A 15,052-nucleotide genomic window follows, 5' to 3' on the forward strand; every position below is an offset into this window, starting at 1 on the left:
TGCACATCCATTTTTCATTGACCGAATCAAACACGTACACGTACAGCCTCGAGAGTTATCCTTAAAGAAGAAGCAGAAGAAGACATTTAACAGTCGCATTGCAGGTATGTTAATGTGATTTCTAAAACTGAAAAAATTCTTAGTTGCAAGGATTTGGTACGTATATTCCTCATCTCTTATTATTTATTTTCTTTTTCCATAAACTTTTCTCTACTTTGTATTCGTAATTTCGAGGATTACACGTGACTGAACAAGTCTCATATCACAGTCGCACATTTTGCACATACAGTGACCGGCATAATAAAGTGACCATCCTAATATGTCTATAGAAATTTCCTGAAAACTAATGTTTTTAATGGAAAATTATGGAACTATTGAGCTTTTTTAAAAGGTTATTATCACACTAAAGATTTGTGAAAAGAATCGAGACAGAATTTGGCTGTAACAAAAACTTAAAACTTTATTCTACCAAAACAAGCATTTTCATGTATGACAAAAAAAAGTGACCATTTTATAGATCTTAATATATATTTAAAAAAAACAAAATTAGTATTTGGTATGGCCTCCTTTGGCTTTAATAACTGCCGTCAACCGTCTGGGCACACTTTCGGCCAGATTATGCAGATAATTGGGATCAAGATTTTGCCACGTTCGTTGCAGCGCATCAAAGTAATTATTTTGATTTGTAACTTCGGTTTTGTCCACTTTTTCATCCAAAATCGACCATAAATTTTCTATCGGATTCAAGTCTGGGGATTGCGGAGGCCAATCAAGTACTTTTATTCGGTTGGATTTTAAAAACGTCTTCGTTTTTTTGGCGGTATGCTTGGGATCGTTGTCTTGTTGTAAAATAAAATTGTCTTCCAAGCCTAATTGGATCAACGACACTTCTAAATTTTCACGTAAAATATCAATGTAAACATCAGCAGTGATGATGCCATTGATTTTTACTAGCTGACCCACTCCTTCCCAAGAAAAACAGCCCCAGACCATGATGTTACCTCCGCCGTGTTTCACTGTTTTCTGGAGGTGACGATCTTCAAGCTCCTCACCTCTTTTCCGCCACACACGAAGTCGTCGTTTGCATCCAAGAAGCTCGAACTTACTTTCGTCTGTTCACAGAACTCGTTTCCAGAAGTCCATGGGTTGATTTGCATATTTTATTGCAAATTCGAGTCGCTTCTTTTTATTCTTTTTATTAATTAACGGACGCTTACGTGCAAAACGGCTGTGTAAATCTGCTTCCCGCAATCTTCTGCGCACTGTTCGGTCAGAAATAGTTAGGTTAAGTGATTCACGAAGATTCCTGACAGTTGTTTTCGGATCTTTCTTCACCATTCGTATGATATTTGCATCATCACGCCAAGTTGTACTTCGCGTTCTTCCTCTTCCAGGTTGATCGGCTACTGTTCCAGTGGTTAAAACTTTTTGATGAAGTTTCTGGACAGCGCTTTTACTGACTTCATATTTTTCAGCGATCTTTCGCTGCGAAACATCGCGTTTACAATCATTAATAATCAAGTTTCGGACTGAATAAGAAATTTGTCGACCAGTCATATTCACTGTCTTTCTATAGACTGCGTTGTCTTTAAAAACAAGTAAACAAGGAACTGCTAGTCACATGTCGCTACAAAAACATCCTTGGTTTACATTTGAGACGTGATACGCAACGGAACTTAACGAAGACACTACAAATTCTAAAGCGGTCACTTTTATTTGTCATGCATGAAAATGCTTGTTTTAGTAAAATAATGTTATAAATCTTTGTTACAGCAAACTTTCTCTCTTGATTCTTTTTACAAATCATTAGTGTGATAGTAAACTTTCAAAAAAGCTCAATAGTACCATACTTTTCTATTAAAAATATTAATTTTCAGGAAATTTCTATAGACATACGAGATGGTCACTTTATTATGCCGGTCACTGTATTTCTCTTATTATTTATCTTATTTCTCCATAAACTTTTTTCTACTCTGTATTCGTAATTTCGAGTACTAGACGCATATCTCCTCACGAGTCCTTGTGAGATATCTCGATAATAGTGAAACGTACGGAGAAGACATTAAATTTTCATACACGAATTATCGTTAATTATATATGTTATTTTTTGTTGGAACTTTAAGAGAACTTATTGAAACGAAATATTTTCTTAATGTAACAGTATTACATATGGTTAATCACAGAACTTTAATCAAAGAACTTTAATCTTTTCTACCATTTTTCTACTTGTATTATATTATACAATTATTATACAAGAATTATTAGTTCTCCAATCATTTCTGTGAGAGATTTGTTAAACCGAGAAATCTAAAGCAGAGTCTACGCCAAAGCAAGTTACCGCGGGTTTTCCCGCCGGGTTATCCCGCGTGTTACAGAAAACCCGCTACAATCTTTCCCCTCTAAACATTGAGTGTCTACACCGAAGCAATATTTTTCGAGTGTGAGCTTAGTTTAAAAGAAAATGTGGTCCGAGGAAGAAGTCCTCACAGCCTATGCGGCTTTCATAATTAAAAAAAAAAGAAAAGTACAGCTCGACCGCGAAGATTTTGGGTTCGTCCGAGTCTAAAAGCTAAAATGCGATATAGTAGCAGTGATTTAATCAAAGATTTGAAATTAGATCAAAATGATTTAAATTTAGAATATAGACGCAACGGAGGTTTCTCAAATTTTGCTATCGCGCGTCGTCCCGCCGAGATCCTTTGATGACGACCGACTACCTATTCGCGGGACATCCCGGCGAGATAACCCGCAACTCGCGGCAATTGTCTCGCGAGCTAACTCGGCGGGTCAACCCGCCGGGAAAACTTGCTTTCGTGTAGACGCACAATACTTTTATTATATAGTAATATATTTAAATTATAATGCAATTATTTCAGACGTAAAGTGCCACCAGATCATAGAAATGAGAATTACTTCTGGAACGTGCAATAAGCGTGCTAATGAAGACGCACACGAGGAATGTAATTGGCAGAAGGTACAAAGGAAGAGAGGGAAACTGTGTGACCAATATGCTGCAGGAAAATCGGTTCGAATAGCTCCTTTACCCACCGCTATAAGTAAGGAGCTACTAGTTTCATTTATGGGTGAGTTCGGAGCTATTCGCAAGACACACTTGAGTCGAAACTCATTAACCATTGAATACTATAAAACGTAAGTTAAATTAACTTTGTTATAAAAGTTCTGTATCTGTATTGCGCAAATTGTTGATACACAGCAGAGTATTGATCCGTTAAGATCGCCCTTTTGGTAAAATACCTTTGCGTAACATCTAATGTCCCATAGAATTTTGATCTGTTAGAATCGACCTTTATTCAGAGTACCAACGTCTATTAACAGAACCTTTATTCCTTATTAATCTTCCTTATTTCCTTTCCTTATTAATTAATAAACACATTTAATTGCACAGAGAGCAATTTCGACACGAAATGGAAAATATCATCACAGCATGGAAACAAAGAAAATAGTTTATTGACTCGAGTGCTCTTAAGCTCTACTTGCATAAACTATAATTCATCTATCGATCTATCGATGCTGCCGATGCTGCCGATAATAAAAATCGCGTATAGAATAATCGATACATAAATCTCTTCAATTCGTAAGAATTTATAACTATACAGGGTGAGGCAATAACTATTACCACCTTAAATATCTTCTAATTTATAAGGTCCAGAGGAAAATTTATGTAATCAAAATTATACGGTACGAAGGGGGCTAATATATGGCGATAATAATTTTTGTCCTGGTGGAGGCGCTTCGAAGATATCAAGGTCACCTTCATTTTTTTTAATAGGTTCGGTATGTTTTTTTTCTATAATTTTATAGAGGAGCTTAAAACAAGTACGGAACTCATGACACAAAATTATTGAACAAGATTAAATGTAAATGAAAACGATAAAAAATACATTTTTATATTAAATGAAATTTACGTTTAAAAGATGTACGAAATGACGCTTTATTAGTATGTTTTGTCGGAATGTTTTGATTTTGACATTCATAAATATGTTAGCCCCCTTCGTACCGTATAATTTTGATTACATAAATTTTCCTCTGGACCTTATAAATTAGAAGATATTTAAGGTGGTAATAGTTATTGCCCCACCCTGTATATTATATATAATTTTTATATGTGTATCTGTATATTATTAAAATCAGAGTTGGAAAGCTGTACGTAATATTGTATTTACACTATCATGTGTTGTTACAGCGAACCTGTGGATATTTTATTTAGCAAAACGACATGGCTGCAGAAGGAAACATTGTCTTTGGAAAGAATTGGAACGAAGCTAGACGAATCACATGAAAACATGGGTATATATTTATCTAACATTTCTCACAATCACACTCACGCTCATGTGTTTTCTATACTACTTATCTCTTTTATATACATATATCATCGTGCTATTATTTTATTTCTTTACTATTACTTTTTACAATGTAATGTCATTTTTCAGCACCACACCAACAAACGAAAACAAGCCTGAACAAGCGCCTACAGAAAACGTACCTGAGCTAGATGATGAACGGAGCAGATTTATGGAAAGAGGTGATGCTCTAAGTTACGCTGGAACAAGATATGCCATAGAGAAGACATCAGAATTTAACGACGAGATGATGACGCTCCTGAAGGCTATACAGCTCACCGAGTCCGAACTACCGACGAGATATGACGTCATATGCAATAACGTGGAGAACATGTTCAAATATATCTTCCCGCAATGTAAACTGCATAGATTCGGTTCGACAATGGCAGGATTAGGTTTGAAGCAAAGTGACTTGGACATGTATCTGTATATCGGTGATACTGGTAAGTAATCTCTTGTTTTTTTATTTTATCTAGTTTTTTACTTTATAAGTAGGTGATTGTGATTACATGTTGTTTCATTTTATTTAAGGTCTACCGTCGGAATGTTATAACTCGAATATCTCGTTCGAAGAGTTTGCGCAAGCGATTTTAAACAAGCTGAAAGAGGAGCTTCTTACGTATCGCTGGCCGAACATCTTCTCCAAAATTGAAACGATTTCGAAAACGAGAGCACCGATCATTAAGTTCATTTACGCACCCACTAATGTCTCGTGCGACATTACGTTCAAAAATAGCTACGGTATTTACAAAACAAGGTTCTTGAAGTTCTGCGCGTCATACGATGCCCGGGTAAAACCGTTGATGCTATTGATCAAGTATTGGGCCAGGGAATACAAGGTCACCGGTCACGGGAAAACCGGAAAAATACCAAATTACGGACCAATGTGCGTGATCATCTTTTATTTGCAAACAATTGGTGTTCTGCCAACTTTAGTGGAACTGCGGAAGAACTGCACACCGACAATCATAAACGGATGGCAAGTCAATTTCGATGAGAAGTACAAAAATCTCGCCCTACCAACCAACAATCAGAGTATCGTGGATCTGCTTTACGGATTCTTTCATTTCGTCTATAAAAATTTCGCTTCGCCAATAGATGAAAACTCATGCGGAGTATTATCTTTACTGGACGGGAAAAGATATATAAAACGTAACTTTGATGAGGTAGACAACTTGCCGAATTATATGTATTATTATAAAGTTCACGTTCTGCGAAACAACGGTGATAAAATTAGGACACGCAACGGAATAGCTGTTCAAGATCCGATCGAGCTCAGTCAGAATGCTATCATTAGCGCGAAAGAGAGCACGTTAGAGCACTTTCGTTCAGTGTGTGGCTATACTATTAAGCGCATCGAAAATACCAAACACAAACCTTGTAAAAATGTATTGAAAGCAATATTGGAAGGTTCTCTCCCGCGACGGAAGCTAGTGCTAAAACATAAAATAGACCTCAAACCTCTGTTGAACATCGAATTGTCGGCAGATTTCGATAATCGCGCGGATATTTGTAACAAACAATACAAGAAAGATAATACGTATTATTGGGTTGTTCGGAAAGTTATTTCGTTTTTTCAAGGAAAAATGAAAGGCGGTTTTATCATATTTAGAATAAATTTTATTCAGTGATGTATTGGCCATTTTGTTCCACTACCTTTCGCCATATTTCTGGCAACTTTAAGATTCCACGCTCATAGAAGTCCTTCTCCTTATTGACAAAAAATTGAACCAAGTGATTTTTGACGCCTTCATTTGAATCGAAGTTTACATTGTTCAAAGAATTTTGTAGAGACCGGAACAAATGGTAATCGGATGGTGCCAGATCAGGAGAGTATGGTGGGTGTGGTAGCACATCCCATCCAAGCTGTAAAAGCTTCTGGCGAGTGACCAAACTTGTGTGTGGTCTGGCATTGTCGTGATGGAATACGACACCTTTCCTATTCGCCAATTCTGGTCGCTTCTGCTTGATGGCAGCATCCAATTCATCCAGCTGACGACAATACACTTTCGAATCAATCGTCTGGTTGCTTGGTAGTAGCTCGAAAAATACGATTCCCTTCCAATCCCACCATACAGAAAGCATGGTCTTCTTTTGATAAATATCTGCCTTGGATGTCGATTGAGCAGGTTCATCTTGCCTGGACCATGATCGTTTTCGCTTAACATTGTTGTAAACAATCAATTTTTCATCTCCAGTTATGATTCGCTTCAAAAATGGTTCATTTTCTTCACGTTTCAACAATGAATCGCAGATGGTAATGCGTCGAATCAAGTCAATTTCCTTTAAATTGTGTGGAACCCAAATATCGAACTTTGAAACGAATCCAAGGCGTTTCAAATGATCGTAAACGGTCGAATTCGATAAATTTAACTTTTCAGCAATTTCGCGTGTTGTTATGCGACGGTTTGCATCCACCAGAGCCTTTATTTTCCGTCATCAGCTTTAATTGACCGACCTGAACGTGGTGCATCTTTCAAATCGAAATTTCCAGTACGAAATTTCGAAAACCAATTCTGACACTGACGTTCACTCAATACATCTTCTCCGTACACGGCACACAATTATTTTCTCGCTTGCACTGCATTTTTACCCTTTCGGTAGTAAAAAAACAAAATATTACGAAAATGCTCACTTTGATTTTCCATGTTTGATGTGATGCCAAACAAAAATTACTTGACAGATCGCAACACAATAAGATACTAAATGACGTCTGAAATGTCAGTTGTCAAAATATAAAACGAATTTGCCGCTTAGAGTAAGGTTAAGTATCGAGGAACGCGACTAACGACATCTCTTTGTGAAAAACGAAATTACTTTCCGAACAACCCAATATATTATATTTAATTTGATAAAAGACATGTTGGAGATGATTTTTAAGTTCAACGTTATCGTTAGCCTTAAGTCAAACGTTCTCGGTAAACTCGATGAACTACCTCAAACACTAATCGAAAACCATGAAGAAGTACAATTTTTATGCAAAGGAAATAAACGCGTATGGTGCAATAGGTTAAAACATAATCAAGTTTTCTTAGATACGCGATTAAGCCGTTTAGAACAAGAAGCCATGATATCTAATAAAATATTAAAAGAATTAAATGAAAAAGGATTGGACGAAGAGGACGATGTAGCATTGATATGTTTGTGTACAGTTAGCAAAGCACAACACTCAGATGCTGTTATCATAAGGTTCAATGAGTATTACGACCGAACGAACGAACTTGACAAATTTTACATTTTTGGATATACTTGGATATCAAAAATAATAAAAGAAACAATGGCGCATATGATGCGATATGAAAAACCTTACAACCAATTATATCTTAGAAAACGAAGAAGCACAAAATAAAACAAACAATTTCCATAAAATATTTAAATTCAAATATCTTTCCGTCGTTAAGTGGATTTTGAAGTACCTTCCTTAAGATTTAAAATACACTATATAATTGGCGATATCCACAAACAGGATCATTTTCCGGGCATAATATTACCTTGTATTGTATGAGTGATTGTCTGTGCGTTGTGCTTTGTATACTTTTTTAAACCATACCAAATATAGAATAAATATAGAATAAGTGGACAATGTATTTAGTCATCTAGTCAGCTATAACTATGTAATAAACTATGTAATAAATACAATACATAATTTCATACCTACACAGTAAAAAATAAAATGTTAATTTTAACATTTTTTGCATGTCCCAGAAAGTCCACTCTAAATTTTAAATTAAAGTAACTCATTCGTCATATGTTACTTCTTGACAAACTAGAAATGTTAAGTAATTAACACAATACTTTACATTTATTTTTGTTATTGTAACTTTAAGTGTGATGTAAAAATAACATACAAAGTAATTGAAAACTACATGGAAGAGAAGTTACAATAACTCATCAGAAAAGTTGATAGAACATTTTCGTTCGTACAATGTGAACATTTACTTTTTATGTTATATTAACACATGATAGTAATTATTTCAACTTAAATTATTTTTGATAGAAACATTTAATTTTAGTAAATTTGATTATTTTATGTGTCAAAGTTCATGATTATTTGAAGATTTACTTTAACTTCTTTTAGAATGTTAAACTGACTTTGTGACATGTTGATTGTTTAAAATTATTGTGTTAAAAGCATTTCAAATAATATTCCATTTCTAAGAGACATACACAAAATGTTAAGTTATGAAGTTAACATTAATGTAACATATAAAATTGTTATAAAAATAATAACATATCAGTTGTATGTTAATTTTACATTGAAGTAGTAATCAAAACATGGCAACACAAGAAAATTTTAACATATGGACGCACAATTTTTAACGGTGTACAGACACCACAAACAACCAACAAAAACTTACACTAAAAAACTAACCTTAAGCTTGATGTAACTGCGGAGGGTCATCCGGATGTGCTGCGAGCTCCAGCACGTGGCACAGAATGGCTTGCAAATTTGTCACTTGTGGCTAAGAGTTCACGCGGCGCAATGATTACTGGAACGCCGTGAACGCCGTGAACACCGAAGCTCCCAGTTTCTTTCAACGAGCGACTGCGAGAAAATTCGTGTGTTTTAGCGGAACGAGCAATTCCTTGGAACCACGTGGCGTATTAAAAGAAATAGCGACTGACCTGCTTAGAGATTGGGTAACAAAAAGATCTGACAAGGGGAGGCCACAGGATGTACCTGGACTTTTTGGACGAAACTTGGTGAGTATTTAGAGAACAATATGTCGATAACGGTAAGAGGGGTCTCCACTTTCGGAACTTTTCGGAACCCAAATAAATAAGATTACAATAGTCATTTTTTATTACATTCAATTTTTCCTTTCCCGAACAAAATTGAGCAAAAATTACTTCTGCAATCTTCTTTTCTAATCAAAATGGAACAACCAAAATTATATGTATATACAGGGTGTCCCGTAAAGACCGGATGAACTCTTAAGGGTAGATTCCCGAGATGATTTTAAGGCGAAAATCCTAATACTAAAATGTCGAGGCTATAATAGTTTTTGAATTATAAGCATTTATAGTAAGCGAATCAGATCGCCTAAAGTTGGCGCGCTCAGACGTGGCACAACGCAAAGTGCTAAAGGCGAAAAGTAAATGTCGCCCTTCTTGTTTACATCGATACAAAGATTACTTATGCAAAGATAAGATTACTTTTATTAATATTTCTGCAAACGCGCATTGCGCAATGTAACCTTTTACCGTTTTTTTAAAATATTGGAAGTGGATATTTTTGTATTTTTATGTGATACATAAAGCGCAAGCTGCCAGATGACATTTCCTTCAGAAATCCGCTGTCAATTTCATATTCTACAGGCAAAACTATAGTTATCAAACAGAATACTTAACAGGGTACTTTACTTGAATGAGTTTCATTTGGATATTAGCAATAATAGCTGCTTAGTTTGTTAAATAATTGTAAACTAAATACATATTATTGCTAATTACATAGTTACTGTTTGATAACTATAGTATTAGGATTTTCGCCTTAAAATCATCTCAGGAATCTACCCTTAAGAGTTCATCCGGTCTTTACGGGACACCCTGTATATACATATAATTTTGGTTGTTCCATTTTGATTAGAAAAGAAGATTGCAGAAGTAATTTTTGCTCAATTTTGTTCGGGAAAGGAAAAATTGAATGTAATAAAAAATGACTATTGTAATCTTATTTATTTGGGTTCCGAAAAGTTCCGAAAGTGGAGACCCCTCTTACCGTTATCTACATATTGTTCTCTAAATACTCACCAAGTTTCGTCCAAAAAGTCCAGGTACATCCTGTGGCCTCCCCTTGTGAGTTGCGACTGCCGCACAGTGGGCCAGCGAGCCAGTAAACCTGGCCAAAATATAATAAATGAAAATTCACACAGGGTGTTCAAACGTACCTATTATATTAGTATAATATCTAGTTCAATGTATTCTGGCAAAATTTGTCCTCTATGTTGTTGTTTCTTTATTCCACAATACCTTGAACACGGGTGATATAAAATATCCCAATTTTTTTCTCTCCACGCGACGCGTTTATATAGGAGTATTTATTGCGTAAAATACTTATATAAAAGAATACACCGTTAGAATATCATTTATAATAATACTTTAGCTATTTATAAAAGTTATTGATGAAAAAGAAAAGCATAATTTCTTTCCATCATAAGGGCTGTTTACCGGCAGACGCACTTTGCATTCCCTCTCTCCGCACATTCTTCGATCTATCAAAAACATCCCACGCGATCCCAGCGAGTTTCTTTATTCATTCTATAGCTTAAGGTCTTCTTTTTCATTTTCGGCAAAAATAATGTGCCAATATCTGCCATTATGTTTGAAAAATTGTAAAAAAGAGGGCATTTTAATGCAGAAATTCTCAGTCTCTTAGAAAAAAACAATGCATTTTCTAACGATTGTTGTGATCACGAAAATGATGATGATGATGATGATATGGAATAATAAATTTTTCTTGAATAAAAACAAAAAAAGAATATTTCTCTATAATACGAACACCCTGCGTGAATTTTCGTTTTTCATATTTTTGGCCAGGTTTACTGGTTCGCTGGCCCACTGTGTGCCGGCTCCTTTTATTACTGTCTCCCCTCCAGAGTGCTCGGCGGAAGTCCTTTCCGTCAACTGGAAATGAACTGGAAGGAGCGCGAAAAGGATGGGCCTAACCGAAAACAAATGCGGTTCTGCGACCATCTCGCGCGCGATTACGCTGTTCCGCCCCCCCGCGACACTGATTGGGCCGATCAGCTGAGCGGCCCGCGAGCTGCATATGGCAGTGACTCTCGGCCGCGTATTAGTCAATGTATCGCGAACAATCAACTTCTATCCTTTTGCTTTTTCTTTCTAACGATCTATATTCATTTCATTTCTATATCTGATCTATATCTATCTCATTTTAAGTGTGACAAGTGTAATGGTGCAACTGCAAAGAACAGTCTATGACTGCGTTCAGCAGAGAGCTTTGCAACTGTTGTAAAAAGTGTTGCGTTTAGTTAAAATAATCTACCCACATAGAAATTAGCATCCAGTGGATGTCCATGAAACCTCCATAGCTCCATGGGACATCTATCTCCACGATAGACGTCAGATGGACGTCTATTAGAGATCCATGATACCTCCATAGCTCCATGGGATATATATCTCCATAGTGGAAGTCAGATAGACGTCCATTAGAGGTCCATCCTATCTCCATAATAGATGTCCTCTACAAATCCATTGCAGATGTCCATTAGACATCTATTATGGATGTATAATAGATTTATTAAACATATAGAGTATTTCCCATGGATGTAAGAATAACTGGATGGAGTGTATGTCCGCGGGGGTGAAGCCAGAGGGGCAGAGAGGGTATGAACAACCAAGATGGCGATGACGGTTAATATCACGGTATATTTGTATATTTGTACGCAATCCGGCATGTTGTAAGTTTACTTTTCACTACTACAATTTAGAATTCTCCACGCGATGTCTTAAATCACGATAGGACGTGAAAATAGATGTATTATGTGCTATACAAGGTGTCCCAGACCTACCGTATCACCGGTTAATGGTAGATTCCTGAGGTGATTCTGAGACGAATGTTCCTCTTGCAAAATGTCGAGGAGGACGTAGTTTCGGCGCTACGAAGGGTTGTAGTTATCCTATCCTTGTGTAGAATTTTCCCGCGTTCAATGACGGTGGGTCGAAGGGGTCCCGCGCATCGCGCACACTTCAATTTGATCTTAATTTTTCGCGGCTGTTCAAATTGAAGTGTGCGCGATGCGCGGGACCCCTTCGACCCACCGTCACTGAACGCGGGAAAATTCTACACAAGGATAGGATAACTACAACCCTTCGTAGCGCCGAAACTACGCCACCCTCGACATTTTGCAAGAGGAACATTCGTCTCAGAATCACCTCAGGAATCTACCATTAACCGGTGATACGGTAGATCTGGGACACCCTGTATATATATGAACAACCAAGATGGCCACAATAGCGATTTCCCCTCACTCTTCAGGATTCATTCCCCTCGTCTACAACAGTACTTTACACTCCATCCAGTAATTCTTACATCCATGGTATTTCCAATAAACTAATATTTAAGTTTCATTATTAATTACAATTTTTCAGCTAATTTTGTTTAACATTTAGAAATTCACAATATTATAGAATTTATTTTTAATTATTAATAATATATGTATATAATTGAAGTTATTCTTACATAAATTTACATCCACCGAAAATCTGTAATGGACGTCCATTAGACGTATGTCATGGAGATTCGGAACATCCAGTAGAGATCCACTAGACATCCATTAGACGGCTACTAGAAATCCATAGTTCCGCCTTGCACGTCCAGTGGATCTGCATTAAGGCAGGAGCACAAACTTTTGCATAAGCGCATAAACAGATGCATAAGGAATTTGATTGGTCCATTTCCTTATGCACATGCTTATAAACCAATCAAATTTCTTATGCATCTTTTTATACGCTTATGCAAAAGTCTGTGCTCCTGCCTTTAGACGTCTTTAAAGACGTCTATTAGACGTACCGTGGATCATTAATAGAAGATTCACGGAACCTCGGTGGACGATTAATGTACGTCCCATGGCCATTAATGGAAGGTTCATAGAGCCTCGATGGACGACTAACCGACGTTTCGTGGCATCGAGGTTCCATGAAGCTTCCATTAATGATCCACGGAACGTCTAATAGACGTCCACCGATGCTCCATGAACCGTCCATAAATGATCCACGGATCGTCGGTTAGTCGTCTATCGAGGCTCCATGAAGCTTCCATTAATGATCCACGGAACGTCTAATAGACGTCCATCGATGCTCCATGAATCGTCCATTAATGATCCACGGAACGTCGGTTAGTCCCCAGGCAGCACATGTTAGTCTAACATATGTTTCTTAGACGTATCTAATGTCTAAGAAACATAAAGTACCATTTAAGAAACGGTTTAAATAGAAACCGTTTTTAGACCTAAATTTTAAAAACGTATTTTTCACGTTTCCACAGAAACGAAAAATGTGTTTTATTAAATTGATTCAAAATTATATAATTAATATAGAAAAAAATAGTAATTTCTACTTAATTTGCGAGTATTAATTATTTTTACATCATACGTTTCAATGTACTCGATTATGGAACAAGAGACAACAATCAACATAGGTGTGTGTGTGAGATTCCCACCTCTGATTCACCACGCGACCGGTAGATGGCCAGGCCAGGCGTGACGTTCTCGCAAGAAACATTTGCGTTATCACCTTATAAATAACCATCCGGAAAACCGATCCAGTACTCTTTTCTTCTTCTTTTCTTTTGAAATCATTATTGCTTGAAGTGATATCTCATTCCAAAAGAGTGAGATTTCACTACACGAAATTTAGAGAGTAATTCATAAAATATAAAAATCTAGTTTTTTACAAAAATGTGACTTAACTCTGTCTATCTTTGAGGCACTGATATATAGAATTGATAAATATTAGGTTGTTCATTAAGTTCTGCGGTTTTTTTCCCCTAAATTAAAACATAAATCTATTGTACTTACACATTTATTCAATCTAGAATGTATTGTCCATCTTGATCGACCACCTTCTGCCAACGTTCTGGAAGGGACATAATGCCGCGTTTGTAGAAGTCGCGCGACTTCTGCGCGAAAAAGTCCTTCAAGTACGTTTGAATATCGTCCACTGAATTAAAGCGCTGCCCGTCGAGATTGTTTTGGAGTGACCGGAACAGATGGTAATCCGACAGCGCAAGGTCTGGGGAGTACGGTGGGTGCTGCATGACTTCCCAGCCAAAGCACTTCAACTTCTTCTTGGTCACCAAAGCAGTGTGTGGTTTGGCGTTGTCGTGGTGGAAGACAACGCCCTTCCTGTTCGCCAATTCCGGCCGCTTCTCCGCCACTGCCTGCTTCAATTTTTCTAACTGAGCGCAATGCTTCTCGGCGTCAATGGTCTGACCGCGCGGAAGCAGCTCGAAGTACAGGACGCCTCGCCAATCCCACCACACACTCAGCATCACTTTCTTCGGATGCAAATCCGCTTTGGCAACCGATTGTGACGACTCACCCGGACCGCACCATGACCGCTTGCGTCGAATGTTGTTATATACCACCCATTTTTCATCTCCCGTGACCACCCGTTTGAGAAAGACCTCCAGCGAGTTCCATTTCAGCAGGGATTCACAGATCATGACGCGGTCCAAAATGTTCTTTTCGGTGAGCTCGTGAGGGACCCAAACATCTGCTTTTTTCGACATCCCAAGCCGTTTTAATCGCTGCGCAACCGTTGTATGGGCGATGTCGAAGCGCTCCGCGATCTCTCGCGTCGTCAGGTGTCGGTCTGCTTTGATTGCGGCCACGATTTGGTCGTCGTCAGTGGTGGATGGACGACCGGAGCGAGCAGCATCGGAGACGTTCACATCTCTGGAACGAAAGCGCGCAAACCAACACTGACAAGTGTCAGCGCTTATGGCCGAGTCCCCGTACACGCCACATATCTCACGTTGTGCGTCCGTCGCTTTTACTCCTTTGCGGAAGAAAAATAGCAAAATGTGCCGAAAATGCACCTTTTGATCCTCCATTTTCAATGAATAGCGCGTACACACAACACGTCAAAACACAACAAAGACTCTGGCGAAATGTCAAGCATTGTCTAACCTGTCACGGAGTATGCGGCAATCCGCGGTTCAGGCGATG

The 15,052-nt window shown here is 37.6% G+C and overlaps 1 protein-coding gene across 1 annotated transcript; it reads left to right on the forward strand.

The window, feature by feature from the left end:
• The first annotated feature begins 21 nt into the window (after nt 1-21).
• Nucleotides 22-8,030, forward strand: LOC105277106 (poly(A) RNA polymerase, mitochondrial). Its single transcript, XM_026970767.1, has 7 exons — nt 22-104; nt 2,877-3,150; nt 4,205-4,308; nt 4,452-4,480; nt 4,513-4,804; nt 4,893-5,905; nt 7,195-8,030. Exons 2-7 carry the CDS (start codon nt 2,903-2,905, stop codon nt 7,708-7,710), a joined length of 2,202 nt encoding a protein of 733 aa, XP_026826568.1. The 5' UTR covers nt 22-104; nt 2,877-2,902; the 3' UTR covers nt 7,711-8,030.
• Nucleotides 8,031-15,052: the final 7,022 nt, after the last annotated feature.

The sequence above is a fragment of the Ooceraea biroi genome, chromosome 6, assembly GCF_003672135.1.
Source record: "Ooceraea biroi isolate clonal line C1 chromosome 6, Obir_v5.4, whole genome shotgun sequence".
Lineage (NCBI taxonomy): Eukaryota > Metazoa > Arthropoda > Insecta > Hymenoptera > Formicidae > Ooceraea > Ooceraea biroi.